The sequence below is a fragment of the Sprattus sprattus genome, assembly GCF_963457725.1.
Source record: "Sprattus sprattus genome assembly, chromosome: 10".
NCBI classification, from domain to species: Eukaryota; Metazoa; Chordata; class Actinopteri; order Clupeiformes; family Clupeidae; genus Sprattus; species Sprattus sprattus.
This window is the reverse complement of record NC_137908.1, coordinates 16,107,815-16,132,017: the sequence shown is the minus strand read 5'-3', so window position 1 is coordinate 16,132,017 and position 24,203 is coordinate 16,107,815. Positions and strand designations below refer to the sequence as shown.

The following is a 24,203-nucleotide window of genomic DNA, read 5'->3' as shown; positions in this document are numbered from 1 at the left end:
AGAAGGATTAGGTTGTATCATCACAAATGTATGGAAAGATTTCTTCTAACCTTCAAAATGTCATTGGACTACTAACTCCTATGCAGTGATGAAAAGAATCAATATGGGATTAATTGTATTTTGTCACATTACGTCATATAATACTGCAAACTACCTGACTATAAACATTAGTTACACCAAGACAAAGTGAGCCATAAGAAATATTTTTTTTACAGGAGGAAAATACAGCAAAATAACTTCCAACTTCCCTGTTGAACACTGTTTATTAATGTTAGACACATTTGATAAGGATGATCCTTAGGTTGTCAATCTTATAATGGCTACAGCAGACCACACTGGTTTGACTTTGAAGGAAGGAACACCCACACATTCCCTGTCACACCCAGCAGACCCCAGAATCATATACAAGTCTAGAGAAAAAACAGGCAGCCAACAAGTATTGACATCATTTAACACAGCATGCCCCCTGGACAAAGCAAGGCCTCTATCTCTTTTGGCAACTCATGCAATGCCATAACCACTATCTGGCAGTCCATTGCTTAGTGCTCCCAGAAGCGTCATCGTCATGGCGACAGAGAGACAGCGGGGAAGAACATGTGAGGGTGATAAACCAGAATAAAGAGGGGAGCACTAAGTTACTAGTGCCTCGTTAAAGCTGATAAACCTTCCCCCCCCCACTCCCCTCTTGCATTCAATCTACAGCGGCTCCAGCAGGCAGCCGACATGCAAGCAAGCAGTAAGCAAGAGAAACTGGAGGGAGGCAAGGAGGGAGAGGAAGAGTGGAGGATGAGAGTATGGAGTAGAGATGGAGTTCAGAGAGAGGAACGACCATCAGAGAAAGAGAGTGAAGACAGAAAGACAGACAGACAGACGGAGAGACAGAGAAAATCACAGCAAGAGCGATTAATGAGACCTTCCTGAGGATAAGAGATGGAGAGGAAGTTAGACAGCAAGAGAGAGAATGAATGAAACTCAACTAAGAGGAAGAAAGAGTTGACTTAAGGGAGACGTATAGAGGGGGCATAAACTTTGAGTTGCTGACACTGCACTCACCCGTTTGAACAGTCTATGGTCCATCAAGGGGCTTAGCATAAACAGTAAAACAACACCAGACAGCTATTAGCACACACAGGGCACTGTGAGGTGGGGTAGGAAGGAGAGGGAAGAGGGCAGAACAACACAGGGAGTCTCTACAGATCTGTGCTATGCTAGATGGATCCCTTAACCATCCCCAAAAAAACAATATGAGGGTGATGACCCCTCCTGGGTATGTTATTCTGAACCCTTTTGAGTCTTGCTCAAGTTTTTAAACGTCATGCTCAGTGTCACAACTGGAACAGTGTTTCTACTAGATTACAGACATGCCAATGTCTGTGCATGACTCCTGTACTTAGTCCATCAAGGTAGACGTTGCTGAAGATATTTTTTATAAGAAAGAAACAAAGGAAGGAAGAAAAGAAAGAAAGGCGTGGATGCTCACCTGTGACGGCATCTCAGGAGGAACCTCATGATTTTCCTGGCAGCCTGGTCTTGCCTCTTTGTCCATAGACTGCTTCTGGAACACACACACACACACACACACACACACACACACACACACACACACACACACACACACACACACACACACACACACACACACACACACACACACACACACACACACACACACACACACACACACACACACACACACACACACACACACACACACACACACACACACACACACACACACACACACACACACACACACACACACGCACAGATCTAAATGTGTAAATAGATACCCAGCTCTGCCACATGCATAGTTCTCATGCTTCAGAAGCGTTGTTAAAAAGCCTTTTTACTTTGCGTACATTCTGACTTTCTCTTTTACCGTACGATCTTTAGTGGCTAAGAATCTGGTATAAGGACAGAGGTATAGAGGTAATGGGGGTGGCTAACCTCAGTTTGTGCTGCACCAGGGCGGAGGTGCGGCCATGGCTGGGGAGGTTGGGACGGCCCAGCTCCTTGTAGCTGCGGTAGTACTGCTGGATCAGCATGGCTGCGCGTCGACTCTGCTGGAACTGCTTCTGCTTGTGGTAGCTGCGGAACTTGCTTTGAATCAGGATGGCGGCCAGCGTCATCTTCTTATAAAGTGCATACTAGCAGAGTTGGAGGGGGAGAACGATTACTGAGAGATTGTTTGGCAACGTTTTGGTTGTTAGCCTCCTGGTATTTAAACAGAAGCAGTTCAAAAGTCTCCGAACAGAGAATGAATAAATTCCACTTTGAAATACTTTTTCATTTTCTAAAGGAAAGCATCCCATTACCTTCAAGGCTATCCAGGTCAGCTTGAGAGAGAAAGAGGGAGGGTGTGAGGACATTATGCATTTGGTGTTCTGCATTTGTAATGATACTGTGTGTGAACCATGATCAGTTACAAAGGAACTGCAGACTGAATACGACCCTTATTTGGTCAGTAGCTATAGCTATTGTCTGGTATCTGGTGCTAAAGGGGGAACATAGTCAGTGTAATCCATACCTGTTTGTATTTTTTATAACAGCGCTGAATAACAGCGGTTGCCACATCCTGCTGTTCGCGGAGTGGCTGTCCCTGCAGGAGAGGGGAGGACAGAGGAAGACAGAAAGGAGGGAGAAAGAGGGGGGAGAGACGAAAAATTAGCATTGATACAGAGACATGAAAGGCGGGGTCCATCTTGTCCGAGATCCAGTTGTGTCATTTAAGGGACTCTGAAACACAAAAGCAGAGACGGAGAGAGAAGGGGCAGGGACAAGAGAGAAGAGATCCTGACCAATGCAGAACGTCTTCTCATGAGATATCTGGAGAAATGAAAATAGGGAGATATCACAACAGGGGATATCAGCATGGGGGACACGCTTTAGCAGAAGCAGAGGTGACACAGAGAAACAGCGGTGCAAGTCATTCCTCATTAGCAGGCCATGCTAGTCTCAAGCAGCTCTGCCCATGCTCTACAAACTACCAGTGACTGATCTGGAAACCAAACCACTGAAGACAACTGAACACATTAAATCAAAATCTGGAGCACGGAGGACAGAAGGGTGCTGTTAACCCTGCAGTCCAACAAGTCTTATGGAGTCTCTATTTCCTTTGTGAAGCCTTGGAAAACCTCCACGTCTGCAGAACCAAAGAAACGAAACCACTTCCACATGACAGAAAGCCAAGACCAACAACCAACACCAGAACAAGGGAGACAGCACTGTTGCCCACAGACTACTACAGAGTGGTACAATGTTTCTGAGGACACATAGTGGCTTTGGACTACTCCACAAGCCTACCTTATACTTGCGGAAGGTGCTCTGGACCTGCCGAGCCGCCTCGTACAGCTCCCTCTGCTCCGGGTCACTCAGGGCCAGCTGGGCCAGGTCCTCCTCCGCTTTGCTGTGAGAGACGCTGAGGAAGGCTGTCCAGTCTGCCAGGGAGGGGAGGCCCAGCTTCCCCAGGGAGCCCTCCAGCTCCGAGGCTCCGCTGGACGAGCAGGAGCCCAGCCCAGGGATGGTGCCGGCCAGTTTGTTGTATGGGAACCTAGGATGGACACCAGAACTGTTACTTTTCCCCTTTGTTAGAACTTTTAAAAGTCATTTTCAATAAATGCGAAGTCAGCTACATTACTTGGGTAGACCCACACACACAAAACTCACCGTTCTGCATCACCAAGGTAACTGGCCAACCAATTCACTGTGCTGTTGACTGCAGCACTGTCGATGGGTGTGGTGTCCTTTGGGACAAAGTTCTCTCTCTTGATGCGTTCAGGTGTGGCCTCAATAATGTGTTCAGCCAGAGTCATCATGTTCATCTGTAAAACAATGAATAATTCACAAAGGTTCCTTTGTAACGTATTGGATTTAGACTATTTTCACTATCAAAAACAGAGGTTTGTTTTTTGGTTTGATATTCTTTAGCATGGCTAGTGAATTTTAAACATGTCAATATATTTCAGTATTTTATTGAGGATGCAGTAGATGAAAAATCTCCACAATCCTTCATGTTCAATTGCTGTCCATACCTGAAGGTCCTCTGTGTTTTCCATGTTCTCTTGACCAGAAAGAAACTCGGAAACATCTCCAGTCCCAGAGGCCTCCTGCATCCTCAGCCGACTGGCCAGTCTCTCCTTCCCCAGGGTGCCACCTCCAGAGGCCCCAGCCCCCTTTCTGCCTGATCCTGTTTTCCAGCTCAGACGGCCAGAAGAGCCCCCCTGCCTGGCTCCAGGCTGCCCCCCATCTCTGACGTCCCTGTCGGATCCACTTTCTCGGGGTGCTTTAGGGGGACTGGATTTGGGCCGCTGAGTCAGCTGTTGCACGCCTAGAGAGGCAGCCTCAGGATTAGGCTTGTGTTTCTTGGTGACTGGGCCGTCCCCTTGAGCCTCGCCAACATAATAGCAGGAGGGCTCAGACCTGGGTCTTCTTAGATCTATTTGAAAAAAAAAGGATTTGTAAAACAATACTGCTTGGATTTTATGGGTACAGCAGCAACAAACTGTAAATCCACCATTCCCTTTTAAATCAGTGTGTTCAGATCTGTCTCCACATGATATCCACTGGTTTACTGCTGCATCTGCTAAGTACACACAGCCTGCAGTTTTCAACAGTAGGATATAAGTATTGGTATGTTTGCCCAGACCAAAAAAGCAATCATCAACCAAAAAACCTGTTTGTTTAATGTGAAACCCAGGGTCAGAATAAATGATTACCAAAGCTGTATTGCAAGCTTTCCCAACTCTCATCTACTTGGGATTAGATGTGTTTCCCTCAGAGGGTGACCGGTTGCAGTTTACCTTGATTGGTAGTGGCGGTGATGGAGCTGGAGCTGCTGGTGTGTGCCGTTCCCCTCAGACTGCTTGACAAGGTCTCTCCTCCCCACACCCCCACCCAGCTCTCTGTGTGCGCTCCCTCCGACCCAGGGGAGAAGGGCAGGCTGGGGCTGGACGGCCGCTGGTGCTCGTCCTTCTGGAGGTGCTCCAGGCATTCGGCCAGGCGGGTGTGGCCACGTGATCGGGCGATGGCCAGCGGCAGGCGGCCCAGAGAATCGGGGATGGCCAGGGCCCGCCGGTCCCACTTGTACAGGAGAAGCGCTGCCTCCACGTGGCCCAGGGCACATGCCCACATCTGGAAAGACAACATCAACAGGTCTAATCAGGGACTGAAACGTCAAAGACTACGGCCAGACTGGAGTTAGTCCGGACAGCACAGTCTTAACTTTTTTTTCCTGAACTAAGATGAGAAGATCAGATGCACTAAGAGTCTTTTTTAAGAAATAGTTAATAATAGAAATTAAATATCTAAATATTAGAGTCTTTGGATTTGTTTCCATGTCACTTGTATCTCCCACCACCATCCCGTTACTTACTAGGGGAGTACAGGAGAAATGATCCACATTGAGAGGGTCCACCTCCAGTTCCAAATCAATGCTGTCTGCGTGCTTTGTGCTGTGGGCAAGAGGATGTCAAATAAAATATCATGAGGTTGAACACCAGAATTCAGCCTTTAATGTATTTCACTTACAAAACCTAGTCTAAAACATCCGTGTTTTATGCTCATTCTTGTATTGTATAACTGCTTATATTGAGACGCTAAACATCAATGTCTCTGTGTCTGTGTGTCTTAATCTCCTCACCGCCACTTGATGAGGGTCTGGATGAGTGTGGCGTAGCCTTGTGCTGCAGCCAGGTGAAGCAGAGTCATGCCACGAAACGTCTTGGAGTGGATCAAATGCTTGGATTTAGCCCAGCATGCCCGGTTCATCATCTTTTCACAAACCACCACCACACGACCCTCAAAGGAGCTTCCTGCCTGTGTCTTTCCAACATCCTGGCCCTGGTCGGGATAGTTCAAGGGTTAAAAGTGTGTGTCAAAAGAATCCATGAAAAGACTGACGCGGTTGGATGATGGGTCATTGCCCATATCCTACAAATGGTACCAGCATTGCATTTCAATTGTACTTAACATCTTCCTTAGAGTATTGACTTCTGAAGGTAAAATACCTGTAACTGGTTGCCACTGCTGTTTCCACCACTTCCTCCACTCTCAGACGATCCTCCGCTGGCCTGCTGCTGGCTGGCCATCTCGGCCATCCTGTGCTCCATCTGCTCCAGACGCTCCAGGATGGACATTCTGAATTGGTTATCTGAGGGTGGGTAGGTAGACACAGACAGATCAGGCTTTTCATCCACAGTCATAATAATAAAAAATAAAAAAAATAAAAACATTTAAGCCTCTGTAGCTCAACTGGCAGATAGCAACATTAGCAGCAGCAATCACATGAGATTGATTCCCTTCTTTACGTCTAACTTTATCCTATATGCCTTAATAAGCCACATGTGTACATTTTTAAATGTATGCCTTTACGGCAAATGTATTACTACAAATATCTACTGAATCTAATTGTCAATGTGAATGAGCCCTCTGTGTGGGTCTCCTCTGTCTTCCTGCCTGGGGACAGACACAAATAAAGGGACGTATTCATAAGGAAACAACTTCTAATTGAATTATAGGTTACTGTAGAAAAATGTGATGATTAAGGAATGACTAGACATTCTGGCATCCCTAAGTGAATACAAGTGAATCCCTGCAACACTCGATTTTAAACAATAATAAAACATGTTTCTGGTAAGAATTCAAAGTACTTTCTAACATCACTATAATATACAGAACCAATAAAAACAATTAAACAAAGAAAAGGACACTAACGAAAAGAAAGGTTAAAAGAACGTAATTTGAAACATCAAAGTTGAAAAAGATCAGATCAAAGCAATAAAAAAGGATAAGAACAGGTAAGAAAATACCAGATACAAAATGTATAAAAATCTCATGATAGATCTCTTCCTACAAGAGAAGGTAGTCGTATTTTTTAACTGTAACTGTTAACCCTCTAGTGTATCTAAATCTACCTCTGCAAATAAACTCGCCATTTAAAAAGATTATAATCTGTGGTCTTATTTTATTATTATTTCTGTGGTCTTATTATGCAATCCCAATTATATCAGGTAACTCTGGGAACAGACCTCCAATAGCGTAGCATGTGTGCGATGCAGGCTGAGGTTTTCAGCATTAGTGGATTGCAATGTGTCTTTGTTCAAATAGTGGTGCAGTGTTGCTGCAGTGAAAATGATGTCATTTCCACCTGCTGCCGGCTGGGTTCTCTCTCTTGCTCTCTCTCACTCTCTAATTCTACTGCTCACTCTCCCCCTCTCGTCCTTCCTAATCCCTTCTAAACTTGCACTCTCTAACATGTTTACCCCATTCTTTGCTCTCACTGACTATATATCTTACCCTCAGCCTCTGTCTCCTTTAAGATCCTTTCTGTTCCCTTTTCTGTTCTTAAAGTGGCGCACGTTCTGTACACTACAGCAGGAGAGGAGGTGGGTTGGGGGGGCTGGAGGGGGGAGGGGCAAGAAGGGTGCTACAGCAAGAGCCTGTGACATAATAACTACTCATCCCTTTCTCTCCGTTGCTTCTGTATCAGACAGAAAATGACCAATCACAGAGCAGCAACCAAAGCTGCGTTCTTTAAGCCAACCAGAAAGCAGCATTACCGAAATCAGCATACTCTATCCACTATAACTAGTGCCTACTTCTGCTTTCTTGTCTATGTCAAAGTAATGAGGATTTGTTAAACATGTGATTGACGTTGCCACAGCTGATATCTTATAGGGCTAAAACTTGAAGTTTGGATTTGAAAAAAAATTAATTGGCATGGACTTAAAACAAAAATATATAAAATTAGCATTGAAACACTTTGAATGAACTTTGGGCACTGAACCTGAAGACACATGGACCGTGGAACAAATCTCAAATAGGTCGGCCTACATGCGGGCCTACATGCTTACCCTGTTCTCAGGTTGCCAGCATACCATTACCTTCACTTAATTTAAACAGAGTGAGATACGTACATAGGCCTGCAGTATGAGCTGAGGTTTTAGTGGATGGTGTATCCGATAGGTTTTGCTGGCTTTATAAAAACAATTTGATTGGCTGATGGGTCTGACATTGCGAAACAGCTCTGACAAAATGAAGGTGGACGTTAGATGTTCGAAAGAAGGTACGTCCCGAGCCCTACTGGCCCTGACAGTTCCATGAAATCACAGCCATTCAAATAATCCAATCTTCCAATATAAATTAAACACACTTAATCCTTTTTGACCTTAACATATATAATCCTATTATTTATGTTTACTTTGATGTTTTTTATGTTTATTCCAATGAGCATTTTCAATAGCAACCTTTTGGGGGTTTCTTCATGTGCACCTTTTTCAGTGATTTTTTTTGTAATGTACCTTTCCATGTCAACTTTCTGTTTTGGTGTAGAAGGGGAGGGGTTTATAATTTGCATATATCCAGTGGACGTGGCCTGATGTGAGGTAAAAGAATAGGAAGGGAATCCCACACCGTGCAGTTTAATGGGAACTCTCATCCAAAAAGAAGAATCTACATCGATAATTTATCACCGGATTAGAAACTACAATACCTAGATAAACTGAACACTTTCAGGAAGGATTTGTATCCCAACATTCTGTATACTTTGTGAGAGATTGCCTTTATTTGATTTTAAATGCCCTGTACTCCTCTATCCAGAGTTATTTATGCAAATGAAGTGTAACTTTCATTTCACACTCATCATCTGTTTTCAAAGGCACTATTTTTGATTATATTATTTATTAAAGCAACATACCAAATAAGTGCATACAAATTCACTAGGAACCAGGTGCAAGTACATACTGTTGCTACCTTTACTTAACTTAAAGATGCCATATTGTACTTATAATAATGTAATAATAATGTAATAATAATAATGTAATAATATAATAATGTAACAACTGCACACTGTAACAATAGTAGTTTAAGGTAGAAATGTGCACACTCTCTGCTATTACCACAAAGACACCTCCTATGACAAGTTGAATTAAGGAAAGCAAGCACAGGCTACACAAAAGGAAATAATGAGTTGGGTGAAGTTAAGCATAGTGTATATCTCCCTTTGATGTATTTAGCAGGAAGCTTGTTGCCGGGGTAAATCCACTAGCCCTCGCTATTTTCTGACAAAAAGGCACTTAACCCCCTCCCCTCCTCTATCCTTTGTGCACTCCTCCTCAGCACCCCTATGCAGGGCCTGTCCTGGTTTCTCAGTGTTGCATCATTCTGAGAGTGAGTGTATATCCAGCGGCGGCACAAGCAATGAGGTGCAAGCAAACAGCTAACACACGGTGAAGCTGCAGAGCCAGGCAGCCAGCCAGCCAGCCAGCCAGCCAGCCACATGAACAGGACGTGCTCCACCTGTTGACTTCCACAGTGTAACACTCTGCTGTGGATTAAATTAAAACACTGAACCCCTCGTCTCAACCCCTCTTAGCCAAGGGACTGAACAACAGAACAGGCACATATTAGGCTCCACTGCTGTTACATCATGGTGAGAATGGACCTGCCTCAGGCTTCAGGCACACCTGATTTAACAAAAGCCGAAAACCTCATTTGATAAGTAGTAAGTAGTGCACTCAGAAAGAGTGACCATCTGATTGAAAGAAAGGTTTCTAGTGATTCTATACAAGTTATATGACCAAAAGACAAAACAGCGACACAGTTGTGGTTCAGATTCGTGGAAACTAATATGCAACAATGTGTCTTAACAGAATTCAGTGGACTGATCCCAGATAAGAGGCTCTTGAGGAGATGCATTAGTGCTGGGATGTTAAGGGATTACAGCATATAGACAGGTGCTTTTAGATGAGGACAGACAAATCAAGTTTGTAATGCCATGATTTTGCCTGTCCATAATCCCGTTGTCCTGATTATTGTAATGACCCCACTTCCCCACACAACTCCATTTTAGCTGGCCTTATGTAGGGCAAATAGACAGAAAAATGGATTTCAAAAAGTAAAAACCATGAAACCATAACATGAAGAACATGACATGTGTCTACATACCCTTAACACCAATAGATGTAGACAGCATTAATCTTTTGATTGTGAATATTTTATACAGGTGTGACCATAAGGAGACATTCAAATGTTCCAAAGGGTGTCTGTTTAGTGGTGCCCTGTGCATTTTGTGTCAACATCAGACTCATCAGTGCAATTGTTTTACTTAAACTGACATACTGATAAACCTCTGTTTTTAACACTTTAGTTCATTCCTTTCTTCCATTACGTTTGTTTGGTCAAAATGGAAAATGAACATCACAATTAGAAGATTGCCATTATGTTTCTTATCTCTTTGTGTAATCTCCCGACAATTGATGACATCCTCATGAGACATTACCCTGGAACCAATCTGGAAAAAGACCAGGAAATCTCATCAGTAGTCGAGAGATTTGTTTAAGTTACAAGCTTTTCCTGTTCTGACCTAGTTACGAATTCCTGACCTGAACATAAAGGTAAAAATAATAACTTAGGTGGCATAACAGCTGAGTTACTATAGCTGAGTGAGTCAACGTGTTTTAGAATTTGCTATTTGATAAAATAAAAGCAAAACTACATTGTCCTTTCACGTAGAGTAGACTATTGTTTGGAAAAAGTCTAGACGTAGAGTGTCAACAGGTTGCCTTAACGGACTCAAGACACATCGACGTGAATGAGCTTGTGTTGTTGTCGTCTATATCGACTACCTCAGAGATTTTAAATTGTGGAGTGATTCTGTAGTAATTTTTTGTTTCCCGCAATCACAGCCTCAGCCCAAAGCGCTTGTGTCGCTGTTCGCGTTTCGTGGTTCTGAAATAGGAATCCAGCTGGCTTCAACTGACCCGATCCTGCATGGATATCAGTCGGTGCACGGGGCATAGGACGGATGGATCATTTACGTTTAAAAGTGAGAAGTGTAACCTGAAATGTTATTCATTGCATTTTCTGAAGTTACTTAACTCCTCGTTCAAACACTAAATCAGTCAGGGCAGCAAGAACACAGCAGCCTACCTAACCACGTTTTCCTTCTCGAAAAGTGAATTTGTTTTTGTGGACGTGGTGTTGAGATACATTAGGATGGAGTCAACAAAAAAAAAGGCATCAGTGGGTTAATGTTATCTGTTTACCGGGCACTTGAGTGAGAGTAAGCGTGTAAAATCAAAGCACACTGACAAACTCAGGAACTGGAGAATGGAAATGGTCAAACAAAAGACACAACCAAAAATAGTCGAGAAGATAAACGCACATCTGCCTTAAGATGATGATAGGCTACTGTCACTCTGAGACACACATGTCAAACACAGAGGAAGAGCAACATATTTCGATCACAATCTCACAGAGCTTATTCAAACACTGGTCATAACACTAGATAGGATACCGTTGTATAACTTTCACGCACACAGAAATAGATACAACCTGGCTCGTCTAGCATGCACTCTTAAAAAAAAGACCAAAAGTACAGCAGAAAACATTGTGTACAAACCGGAACAACGCGACGGTCGCCTCTGTCATACACACGCTTTCCCTCCTCTTCTTAAGCATTGAAATAACCCCCTGAGTGAGTCAGAGGGGCAGCTATGCTAACAGACTCAACAACAATAGAACAAAGTAGACTACAACTGTGGAGAGTGCCGAGAGAGACAAAGAAGGAGAGAGAGAGAGAGAGAGAGAGACGGGGAGATGGGAAGAGAGAGACCCTCTAAAGCTATTCCCTCCCCATCCCGCGGCACCAGCTTGCTTCTCGTCAGTTAGAAAAAGCGCGTCAGTGCAGACTAAGCTTGCCGCAGGTACACAGACGCCCTAGATTATGAAACGCCATCGGCCCAAGTATCTCAGTGTTCCTGCGCTCTTTATCAGAAAATGCGGGCAGAAGCAGGATGCTGTTCAGGAGCTAACAAACTGTGCCTGTAACAGTGGTATTTTGACCATCGGATCACTTTGCTCTGAGTGAGTACGGACTTCAGACAAAGCGCACGGCGTGCCTCGTTACAGTGCGGCACTCGCAATTCTTTGCATTTCATAACCACCTGGTACTAGCATACCAGGGTCATTTCGGATGCTAAACATTAACGCCTGCCTTTGAAAAGAACACCAAGATCACAAAGTGAATGAATACGTATATGGGGTAGTCGACACAATGGATGAAGACTATATCTGTTAAAGGAGTTCGCTTATTAGCTTCTTTAGCCAACCAAGCTAAAAGGAATGGACAACCTTGCAAATGCCATCCGCACTCTCCTGTCCCGTATATTAGCACCTGCAGCGCTGCGAACAAACATTTCCCCATCCCTGCATTATGACAAATCAAAGCAGGTGCACTAACCATAGCTCAAAAACAGGTCTATCAGTCAAGAGAGTCTATAATCACATGGGTGAAATAATGCTGTACTGAGGTGTATCATTTGTGAACATATCGTGTTTTGTACACGTGGAAGGGCATTCTATGGAAATCTCTGAAGCATGTAGTATAGGCATGTAGCCCGGGTAACACCATAAATCACCACATAGCTTCATGGCGACTATTGAATAACCTATAATTCCAGCTATTATTTACAATTGAAACGTTGTTACACAAACGTGTGGTCCAAGCAACATAAAGGGACTGGGGTGGGGAAACAGGTCATATTCCCTTTCTTGTCACAGATAGTGCCATCAGACACAAGTTTAACCAGAATAATTTTAGAAATTACCTTTTAAAATCCAGGGATCTGTGGCAGAGGCAACAACTAAATGATCAGGGCATTGAGCAACTCAATCACAAAAGTGGCCAAGGGTAGGAGCCTAAATTGCATCTGTCTTTTGCGTCAATGTATGTAAAACTGTGTGAAATGCCCATAGCAGTCAAACAATCAAGCAGCACAACCAAATCATCTTTAAAAGAAACCAACTTTAGACAAACAACAAATCTCTGAAGTCAGTTTTTAAATAATTCCATGACAAAATGAAGGCTTCATAAAGATTTGTGGACAAGTCTTGTCAAATATTGTCATATTTGTGTTTTCTTTTTCTCCTAGTTAAATTGTCATTGACTGTTAGCTGTGGGTAGGTATTACCATCAGCAAGGTCAGGTTAAATATCCTTGGACATCAAGTCCCCTGTGGCTGCATTTGCAACACTGGCAACTGGCTCACTGTGAAGTGCAAAGCAATGCAACTGAGCTCAGCACACATGAAATGTGTTTATATCCAAATGCATAATGTGTCCGTGTTGAAATGTTCTACCACCCATGTCAAGCTGTTTTATTAGTTACATATTTCTGACAATGTAAAGTTGAGCTACTATTCTATAGTATGTTAAAAAATGTGACAGAGAACTTATGTCACTTTTAGGTTTCAAGGATCTAGGATAACTGAATGAAATGTGCCACATCACACACTTTCCATATGCACATACCTTCATATAAACTCATGTATGTTAAGAGGTAATAGTTTTGACACATACAGCATACAGTACTTTGTGCTGCCTTCAAAATTGTCTTTCTAAATTTGATGTGCCTTTATATGACTAAAGTTGAATTAGCCTAAACCCTAACATTGTTAAGGTCTCAAATAAAAGTATTGAGTAAACATATTTCAGAAGATTTGAAAACTGCTCTAAAATACTGTGGTTTGTGTTAAGTCAATATAATTCATGGAAAACACTTAAGTGCTATAGGGGACACATGAGTAGAAATGATCATATCAATCAAGTCTTAGGTAGATATTCCAAATTCTAGGAAGATTACAGAAAGCATGGGCTCCTATATGGGCACAGATATTTCTACGCTGTTATGATAATGACGGTACAACAAGCTAAAACAAAAATCACATTCACAAGATGTACTATCAAGCAACGACAAGCCACAGGAAGTTTACTTTTGGCATTTTCTAACCCTGTCTCATGCGGCAGGATCCTTCTTTATTGTAACTTTTTCCCAACTTCATTCACAAAATCACTCTTTTTTTTCCAGAGCAACGGTCTGTATGTGAGAGCGTACTGACAGCAGAGCTACTGACACAGGAGCACTCACCATCCAGAGACAGCCAGTCATGCTGTGAGGAGGGCAGAGCAGGCAGGGCCCGGGCCTTGTACTCAAACACCACCGAGTTGGAGATAATCTGCCCACTCACTGCTACCTGAAGGGTCACGAGGCCGGTGTCATGGGCTGCGGATGGACACAAAACACAGATCAGGCATGGAGGTGCTGTAACCTAAGAACATACCATTGAGCACAACACAAACCAGAACCAACAAAATAAGATGAGTACATCGATTACGGAAATATATTTGATGGCAAGTAAACCTCAGCCAGACTTTGGTAGGTGGAGTAAAGCATTGTGGGTAGGTTTGTGTGTTGTACCTGGGCAGTAGCAGCGGAGCACGCCGGGTTGGATGAGGGAGGCAGGAACAGTAATCTGGTCAAACAGGCAGCTGTAGTCACTGCTGGCCTCCTGCCAGGGGCCAGTGATAAGCACCTTTACCCCTCCCTGAAACGGCACACAACAAACACACTCAGCATATTTATCATTTCAGCCACGGTTATCAGGTCTCTTTCATCCAATTCCTCCCCTGGTCCAAACATTTATGCCTGGTTTTGCCAATTTAGTGCCAGAGCCTGATAAATCTAGCAATTGTGTTAAAGGCAGAGTCTGTGATTCTTGTGAAAGGAGGTTGATAGGTCAGTTCTACACCCAATAACATTACATCCCTTCCTTCTGTGCCCCCGAAGCAATGTGTTGATTGGCTGGAATTGTTCATGGCTTAGTCCGAGCCACTGTGTTTGTTTGGCATTTCCAGTGCCAAGACTGTACGAACAATTAAATTAAACTTTTATAGCACCAAAACAATACAATTGTCTCTAAGTGCTTTACAGAGCCCAGAGCCTGGAGTTTTTGCACACAGTGAGCAGACAGCAAGAGGACTACAAGGAGCAATTCATTGAATTTTGCAGAAAGTATATTGGGATTAGAATTGCAGACACAACATTTAAGTACATTCACAGCAGCTGTGGAATATTAGCCATGGCATCTAGTATTTTATTAGTGTTAAAAAGCTGGATTCAAGGTACCCATCTAGCTTTGATATAGAAACTACCATGGTTGCAGCTAGACCCATCAAATCAAAGCCAATATAAACTCAAAGTTTATTTCCTTTTAACCATTAGTTTATTTCCTCTTCTGTCTTCTTTAGCAAGTATTTACCTACTACTACTTATTCCATCCATTTAGTTAATTTTGTTCTGGTTTATCATACTTTTAAATGTAATCATAATGCAAAATGTAGAACACAGTATCAGCGATAAATGTATATATTTTAAATGTGACTATTCTTTAATATAGTTATCAATCAACTCATGAATTCCTGTTTTGAACTACATCTGACGGTGGGATTTTTTTTCTTTTTAAACTTTGTCTCATTGAAGTGACAGGCTTATTAAAATGTTTCTTCATGAGTATTGAATCAGTATTGAATCAGTACTAAATAAGTACGCTTTTCCATGTTTGTACTTATTGTAATATATCAAGGACTGATTTTCACCATGCTGATAACTGAATGTTTGGAATTATCATGGATTATAGTAGTAATAACACATGAACTCAAAGAGAAAGTGAGTCCTATGACTATTGTGGGAATACTGTCCTGTGTTACCTCTTAAAGGATAAGCAATTGTTACGCAGAAATGAGAAAATAATTAAGTTCTCTTTCCACTCCAGGAGATATGTTACATTCTACCAAATTGTTGCCACCCTGTGGTTAGAAAGAAGATTATCCAGCCATAAGAACCAAAGAAAAGACAGCAGACGTTTTGAGACTCACCTCGGGGTAGGACCACTCGGGTGAATAGTCGGTCACCACAAACAGTCGCCCAGTGGCCTGGATGATCTCCATGGCTCCGTGGGCCACTCCAGCAGAGGCCACCTCGGCCACCTGCATGTAGGCCAGCTGGCTAGCCTCCCCTGGCCCGGCGGGAGCCGTTCCAGCCTGGGGGCTGCAGCAGGGCTGAAGGCAGAGCTCCCTTGAGCTGTAACTAGCTGCAGGTTGTCCACTTCCTCCCTCCTCTCCCGCCTGCTGGGGTGTCACCCCAGATGATACCTGCCCCTCTGCTCCAGAGTGGGCCAGCAGCTGGTGTGCGTACAGCTCATTACTTCCTGCCCCAACACTGACTCCGCCTCCCCCACCTCCAGCCCCTCCCCCCGTCGCCCCGCCCTCCACGGAAATGAAGTCGTTGATAAGGTCGGAGAACTGGTTCCCAAAGGACACGTCGAAGTGATCCAGGTTGATCTCCATGGCCCCTCCACCGCCGTTGGCACTGTTGTTGCCCTGGTGGGAGGTGACGGCGTTGAAGAGGCCCTGCACCAGTCCCGTGCCCTGGAGGAGTGGCAGCTGGGAGTGGGGACTCCCCTCTGTGCCGTTCCCATCTGTCCCGTTGCACATGGTACCAGCGTCGTTCCCAGCTCCTGCCACTCCATTCCCCTCTGCGTGTGGCTGGAGGTAGTGGTCAACACCCTCCGCTCCTCCTGCCTCCGTCCCAATGGTGCGACACATCTGCAGGCCATCCCCAGCCTTAAGCAGCCCATCAGCAGCCCTAGAGTCTTGGCCACAAGCTTCTCCAGTCTCATCACTGCCTCCGTTCTGCTTCAGATCTCCTGTCTCGGACCCAGAGAATCGACTCTGGAACTGAAGTAGCTGCAAGGTATTGGAGGGTGAGGTGCCATTGCATTGGGAAACAACATGCTGGTCCCCATGGGGGCCCTGGTGTTGGGACCGGAGGGAGCCGTTGGTGCTTGGGGAATCTGACTTAACCACAGGCAGAGCCATGTAGGTCCCAGGGCCCTGAGAGCCCTGTCCAGACCCAGACCCATTGCTGTTGCTGGGAAGGGCTTGGGCCTGGGCTGACTGGGGGGAGCTCTGCAGGAAGAAGCTGGGTGAGTGGCTCTGATGGGGGAGGTGAGGGCTGCCCAGCGTCTGGCTGTAGCCAGTGGCTGACATAACATTGGAGGAGTAATCCTGCTTGGCATCAATGGCACTGAAGTCCATTTGCTCTAAGGTGGTGCTGGGGCTCAGGCCTCCACCAGTGGGCAGCAGAGAGTTGGTGGGAGTCAGTGCCAACGAGCTCTGGGGAGTGTTGGCACTGTTTGAGCCCGAGATGCCCCCTCCTCCGCTGCCCCCATCCCCCACTTGAAAGCCACTCTCATGGGCCAGCTGCAGCTCGAAAGACATGTCCTCAGTCTTGATGTTCTTCACCAGGGAGGCACTGAAGCCGTAACTGTCAGGCAATGTGGGTGAACAACTCAGGCCCACTTCGTGCCTCTCCAACTTGAGCCCGTTGCCGCCATACGTCTGGCCCTGCTTGGGGTTGTTCAGGAAGCAGTCAGGGTCGAAGTTCATGGTTGCCTCAGGCATCTTGATGGTGGAGGTGTCCAGGCTGCTGGAGAGGACCAGCTCCTCGGAGACACTTCCAGCTGACAACATGGGGAGCCCATCTGCCCCGCCCCCTTCTCCCAGGCCCACACCCACTGCACCGGGAAAGGCAAACTTGTGGCTGTCGGTGGCCACGGCCAGCACCATTCCCCCAGGGGTAGTTTCAGCTCCCAGCAGGTGTGCGTTGGCGCCCCCTGTGGGAGACATGCTGTAGACGGGATCGGCGCTCACCTCGGACATGAAGACGCTGCTCTGGGACAGACTGCCCATGACGGAGGTGACATGGGCCATGGCGCCTACCACTGGGCTGTCGGCCATGTCGGGTTCGCTGTTCAGCCCGCTGCTGATGGACACAGGGGAGCTCTGTGTGGTGTCCGGCACCTCCACCTGGTTGCTGGACGACACCTCGGTGCTACTCTGGTGCAGGAGCGCAGGCTTGGCCACTTTACCATTGCGTTTCTCCCGCGCTCCACCCGCGGACCCGTCACCACCCCTGCCATTCTTGCCGTGGCTGTGCTCAGTCTTCCCCTCAGACACATCGCTGTTCTGCACCTCACTGTGGCTTCCATACGGCCCGCCTGAGCGTGGGTCCACCTTTGGGGAGATGATGCGGTGTTTGGCACTGTTGCACTTATGGTGCAGACTGCTCCCAGCACCTGAGACAAGGGGAGACAGAACATACACGTCACGCAAAATCAGTTATAACAATGCATGGGTAAGGACTATGTCCATATGTACCCATTCTAGAAATCTGGAGGACTGATGTCATGAACATGAGTTGTGAACCCTCTCCACTGCCACCCTCTAGTGGTCAAATGTTAGTATAAGTAAATGTGCCTTGAGCCGAAAAGTGATTGCAAATGTAGGACGCAGTTATGCCGTTTTTTGATAAAAGCTATCACCAAGGAGGAGTCTTGGTTTTCATCCTTTCACGACACTTTCAGAAGACAGGCCAGTGCAAAAGTTCTTAAGTGGATGGTATCAAACATGCCTATGCAAGAAGGATTGCAAATTCCCCTCTTAGAGTGTGCCTCTAATCTCACGCCAGAGGAATTTAACAACAGAGCACTGTTTGTTCACTAACAGGCAGGTCATACTGATTTGTAAAGATAAAGAGTGATTGTAGGCAGCTCTGTGAAGATGAAGGGACACTTTGTGTTAACATATTACCTCGTGCCAGGCGTCATGAGAAGGTTTGTCATTCTCTTTGGATTTTGTTAGTTTTAAAAACGTAACTAATGTGAATTTGGGAGAGTTCGGCAGTTTGGGTTCACACAAAAGGATCCAGAGGACTGTAACTTTTTTTTGACTTTATCTTCATTCTCACTACTCAACCCCTGCTGAACTATGTTACAAATACATATTTTCTCATGACTAGCATTATTAGTATTAGTATACAGTTACATAAAGATGAAAACACAGTTTTATTTTTTTTATAAATCATTGATTGCAGCCCTCTTTACATGGATATTTGTTTCCGTAAACATACTCTTTACTCTGACAGCAGCAAGCTAATGCCTAATCAGTTCATGCTTGCAGCTAAGGTCATGTAGCTAAACTAGTCACTCTCAGAGTTCAGACTCTTGGAGCAGATGCTTTTTAAGGCTTGGCTGCTCAACATCTCCCCCTAGTGGTGCAAGTATATTGTGTGTACAATGATGTGGCTTTTATATCTAACATACAACAAGCACACTCTAAACATGTTCTTTTCAGGGTAGGCTTATCTCACAGTATAATCATCATACTTGCACTGCCAGGCCTCATATTCTCCACTACTTCAGCTATAAATGTGTAAGAACTACTCTACACTACTCAACTACTACATAACGCAGTGTCAGCACCTTCTGTAGATTGCTGTTCTTTCCCCTTGTCCAGTCACATTACAGAGTTCATCAAAAATTTAGATTTCAATAAAATAAAACTCTCCTCCTGTAGTTGACCTCTATACCTCCAGAAAGTCTACTTTTATTTCAGAGAGATTATGCTTTTAAAACATGTCTGGGTTTCACTGAATAAACAATATATCTAGCCTGTCTAGATACTGCAATGTCACACTCATGCTTGAGCAGATGAGCTTCTTCTTCTGCCTTCTTGCCTGTAATGCTTTCTGAGGATACTTCCACACCACGACCGCATGCTTGTTACTGTTAGTCTCAAGTGCTGTAAACAGCCAAGTAATGAAAGCTGCTCATTTCTTTCCCTGTTCCCTCACTGAATGTCAAGCAATCGCTCACAGTGCACCTGAAACTCCGTAAGAAGTTTAATCAGTCAGTTATCTGCTCACCTATTTTGGCGGTCCCACAGTGCAACCCCCCTACAGCATCACCACTCCGTCCCTTACCCAGGGAGCCTGTGCAGAGGCAGTTGTGAGTCCGGGGCGGTGGCTTGGTCTGGTGGCTGTCCAGGATCTGCTGCACCAGCTGCTCGGCAGAGAAGCCGGTGCTGCTGTTCCCGTTGCTGCAAGTCCACTTGATGCCATGAACTGCCGGGAGAGAGGGAGGGAGACAGAGACGTCAGCCAGCCGCACAGACCACCAGCCACGCCTGCCAGCCCTGCACCCCCACCAGCTGCCCCTGCAAAGGGCCAGAGACACCCCCCTCTACAGGCAGACACATGCCCTACATAGCAAGAGACATAAGACCCACCTGAAGGGAAAATCACCCCACTCTTGCACACACACTAAAGAAAAAACTGACCTTCATGCAGAGAGGTTATATTCCATTTTTTGAGGTCTAACTATTTGAGCAATTTTTTTGCAGTGTATTCCAGTGAAAAGTTTAGCACAATAGGATAGTTCTTTAGCTCTTGTTTGAGTGCAGTGGTGTAATGGAATTGACATAACAAAATAGAAATTCCGTGGTGTGACACCAGACTGATTTTTGCTTTGTGGTGATTTGGTGGTGTGGTGGTGTGGTGGTGAGAATAAGTAATGAGGTGGTGTCAGTGTTAGCTTGCCACCAGAGACCTGAGCAGAAACCATTTTTCCCTCTCTCGGTTCATGAGTCGGATGGCCGTGATGTGAACTCACCGGAGCGGAACAGACAGTGAGCTGAGTCAAACAGACAAGGATGGACAAGACGCAAGGTGACTTTCCCATCGCAGCCAATCGGAGCACACGGAAACAGCAAGACAACATCACCACCGCTCCCATCGCCACCCTGTTATTTTTAATTCATCAGCACCCTGTGTTCCATGTGACATCCAAAGCACGGTCAGCTGAGCGTTTCTCTGTACATGTGCACTCCCACACCCACTGCGCTCACCCTTGAGGCATCCACACGCACACAAACACGAAATTAGACCACGGGTGGCATTGTGGGGTATGTTTAGCTTGGTGGGCCTCCATTTCACACCTATTGGAGATAACCCTTGTAGTTGAGCTCAAACACCCCTAGATGGCAGTGTTGCACCACAGTCGGTAAACTCCTTAAACAGAAGGTCATTCAAAGAGACTGACGCTAGTGCTGCTCTTTTATGTCCTTTTCTGGTTTCAGCACATTATTAGCTGAATGGCTCAGTCAACTGGCATTAAGATTTCAAGTCAGAACATGGCCGCAGTGTTTCAAAGCTAAACATAGTGGGCAGTCCTTAACACTGCAGTATTTCACATTAACATATTAAGTTTTGCCTAAATGTTTTTAGCTCTTAGAATTGCTTTAAACATTTAAAGACATTGTGTTGTTATCATTAATTTTATGTCTTATCATATTATGTGTTGTCAAAGACACAGCATCATTAAATTCAAACAACAATATGAAAAATTGTCTCATTAACATAAGCAGAAGTTACTTGATGAAATGAAATAACGAACTGCAGCATCATTTGTCAATCTAAGTATGGATTCATTTGAATATATATGCAGAAGTGTGGCTAAGCAAAGTCCTTGAAATTGAGTGATGACACAAACACTGTGTGTGCAAGGGCAAAAATATACACAGGTGTGTGTGTGTGTGTGTGTGTGTGTGTGTGTGTGTGTGTGTGTGTGAGAGAGATCTGACGTTAGCAGACACTGCATAGATGTATCATCCCAGTGCCAAATCACTTGGGACAGTGTGAAATGTATTTGCCTGATCTCATTAAGTAAAAATTGATTAATTAAAATACTGATTTTAATACTCCTTAGTTACACCAGAGTTGTGAGAGATGGAAACAGAATGAGCATGAATTAGCTATAACCTCTCATGAGTGACTCCTAGAAACACGGTTGCTCACGGTAAATCGTTCTTCTTTCTTTTTGCCTGATTGATTGTCTCTTGAAAAAGCCATTTTCAATCGCTTTGTCAGATTAGCCATGTCTCACCCTGCCTTGAATGCACTGTGCTTTTTATATGGCTTTTTATATATGCCTTTTTACACTCATATGCCTGTGTGACTTTTGAATGTCTGCGTTTTCAGTGAATTCAGGGTGGTGGTGGAGAAACTCACACATGGGCTTGAGTTGGCTGATCAGCTCCTCCTTGGTCCACTTGGCCCATTCTTTCTTGTCGGTGTTGATGGAGCATAAGATGGGCCCGCATGGCTTCCCGCAATCCTCTATGGCTGGAACATTCAGGTAGTGGACCAACACAATGTCTGGATTCTGGGAGGTGAAGTCAGAGACGGAGAAAGAAACAGAGGGGGACGGAAGGGGGAAGAGGAAGGAAGGGAGAACCAGTGAATGCTGCGTTTACAGACCGTGTGACAAAAAAGACACTAGGATGAAGTGATGGGAGGCGGGGAAACGGACTGAGGACAGGGATAATTTTGAGCAGAGACCAAGGGAGAGAGGTAAGGAGAGAGAGAGAGAGAGAGAAAGAAAGATAGAGTAAGTCAGAGAGGTGTGGGGGATGGCTATCATCTGCACACCGTTTCTTTGGAGGAATTTGGGGGCCATCTGCTGCGTGAATGGGCGCGTTCTGTCAGCCGTCATATGGTGCAGGGGAAGTGTTACTATAGTCTAGCACGTGAGACACGTGGGACTGAACACTCTTGCAGCCCATTCAAAGATGAACTGCTCAAGATAGGCAGTTACTGCCAACAACGAGGAAACGGAGAGACACCCGAAGTAGAATCCATGAAGGTGTCTATGAGTGTGAGTGTGTGTGTGTGTGTGTGTGTGTGTGTGTGTGTGTGTGTGTGTGTGTGTGAGTGTGCGTTTGTATGTGTGAGTGTGTATGTGTGGGGAGGAAGGGAGGGAGTTTACAGGCGTTGATTAGTGGCAGGAGATGGGGTTTCTAAATTGGCTTAATTGGCACACACCACAGAGCGCCAGCCTCGTGCACCAGTAAGATTCCCTGTGGAACCCCGTGCCCTCAATTAACTTCAAAGTATTTACCCAACTCCAAACACTACTTCACACATCCACACACTCCTCATGGCAATAAATTACCTTAATTGACAGCTTATGAGCAATAGGTGTTGCTTAAAAGTACATTTAGCCTATAGGGGATTACTTCAACACAGTATAAAGTCAACTGAAGAGCTTTAGGGCATTTGCCCCCCCCCCCCCTCAACATCCTAATTGCATTAACATGCATGCTCACAGACCTGTACAGACGGCATGAAACTGCACGCATGACCCATGGTGACTGTGTAAAATGGTTTAATAACGGCTGATAACTGGTGATGTCTAATGTGATAAGTGTCTAATGTTATTAGGGTGGTCTCCATGCTCCTCTAGCTGAAGGATGGCTGAAATGCAAAAGAATGTACGTAGAGTACGGACACAGAATGCATGCTGGCTTAGCTGTCTGCACTTTTACTCTGAGCCAAAAATCTGTGGCAGTCTCAAAGAGGAACTGCACTGAGGCATGTAAATGTTGTCTGTCACATAGTGCATTCTGTTCAGTTGTTGGGGACAAATCATTATGAAAAAACACAAAACGGCACTCAAACAAGCACAGAAGCAATGTCCACGAGCTCCTGAAGGGTGGGACCAGCGAATGGGGTGAATGAAGGGTTAGGTGGGTCTCGGGTCGAGAGGGAGTGAGGCAGCTCCTAAGGTTCAGCACCAAAGGTCCAGACACCAGCCAGCAAGCTCTCTTATATTAACCTCGATTTCTATGAGCCTGGGTGGAGATCTGTAAATACTTCCTCTTGAGTGTTTAAAATAAAAGCAAATAAAGAAGACTATTCCAGCTAACCGAATTGCTTTTCGAAAAAAAACCTAATTTAGATCAGTTGGAGTGAACAGTCAGTGACAACAGGATGGTTTAAAGGTGTGGTCCCTGATCCTGGGAAAAGGCACTCAAATACATCCCTACCCTTTGTTGTTGATGGTCTGGAATAGTATATGGCTCGGGCTGAGCCTGTTTGTTTGTTTTCCATTGAAAGAGCCAGGACTGTGCACAAACACTGGTGGGTATTTGAGCGCACACACTGGACTGACAGCTAAGGGAACGAACGACTGAATTCAATGAAAAGTTGAATGCTTATAATGAAGGACTTCACCGTAAACACGGAAGGTGGAAGAGAGTTCGTTCAAAATGATTAATGAGAGCAAACGTAAGGGCTAGCGTCTAAGAGCGAGAGAAGAATATTGCCAGACAGCTACTAGCTCTGTGGATGAAAAATGAAGAGGTAGGGTGTGTCATAAAGCTAATTTGACTCTGCCTCCTTCGTTTCCATAGCAGCTCGTTCTTATGGCAGCCTTCCTCAGTCTGTCACTCTTGTTATTTTAAACGCTTATAGCAGTACTGTGGTGCAGCAACTCCAACAGGTTTTGTACACATACAGGCACATACATAAGTACATACATACACTCATAGGCACACACACACGCACACACACACACACAAACACACACACACACACACACACACACACACACACACACACACACACACACACACACACACACAATCACACACAAATGCACTCTCACAAACAAAAACACACAAAGCACTCTC

General features: G+C 44.9%; 1 protein-coding gene across 1 annotated transcript in view; it reads right to left on the bottom strand.

Annotated features, from left to right (window-relative positions):
• The window catches only part of camta1b (calmodulin binding transcription activator 1b), a gene marked incomplete at both ends in the record, with an annotated part of 212,362 nt that overhangs the window by 266 nt on the left and 187,893 nt on the right, over positions 1 to 24,203 (bottom strand). The window contains 17 exons of the mRNA XM_080846235.1: positions 1,054 to 1,084; positions 1,481 to 1,555; positions 1,948 to 2,147; positions 2,316 to 2,336; positions 2,528 to 2,599; positions 3,304 to 3,550; positions 3,667 to 3,821; positions 4,032 to 4,435; positions 4,800 to 5,130; positions 5,372 to 5,450; positions 5,639 to 5,838; positions 6,006 to 6,148; positions 13,925 to 14,059; positions 14,255 to 14,381; positions 15,712 to 17,972; positions 19,601 to 19,798; positions 21,742 to 21,895. Coding sequence (XP_080702361.1) covers positions 1,054 to 1,084; positions 1,481 to 1,555; positions 1,948 to 2,147; positions 2,316 to 2,336; positions 2,528 to 2,599; positions 3,304 to 3,550; positions 3,667 to 3,821; positions 4,032 to 4,435; positions 4,800 to 5,130; positions 5,372 to 5,450; positions 5,639 to 5,838; positions 6,006 to 6,148; positions 13,925 to 14,059; positions 14,255 to 14,381; positions 15,712 to 17,972; positions 19,601 to 19,798; positions 21,742 to 21,895 — 4,833 coding nt within the window. The remainder of the gene's footprint in view (positions 1 to 1,053; positions 1,085 to 1,480; positions 1,556 to 1,947; positions 2,148 to 2,315; positions 2,337 to 2,527; positions 2,600 to 3,303; positions 3,551 to 3,666; positions 3,822 to 4,031; positions 4,436 to 4,799; positions 5,131 to 5,371; positions 5,451 to 5,638; positions 5,839 to 6,005; positions 6,149 to 13,924; positions 14,060 to 14,254; positions 14,382 to 15,711; positions 17,973 to 19,600; positions 19,799 to 21,741; positions 21,896 to 24,203) is intronic.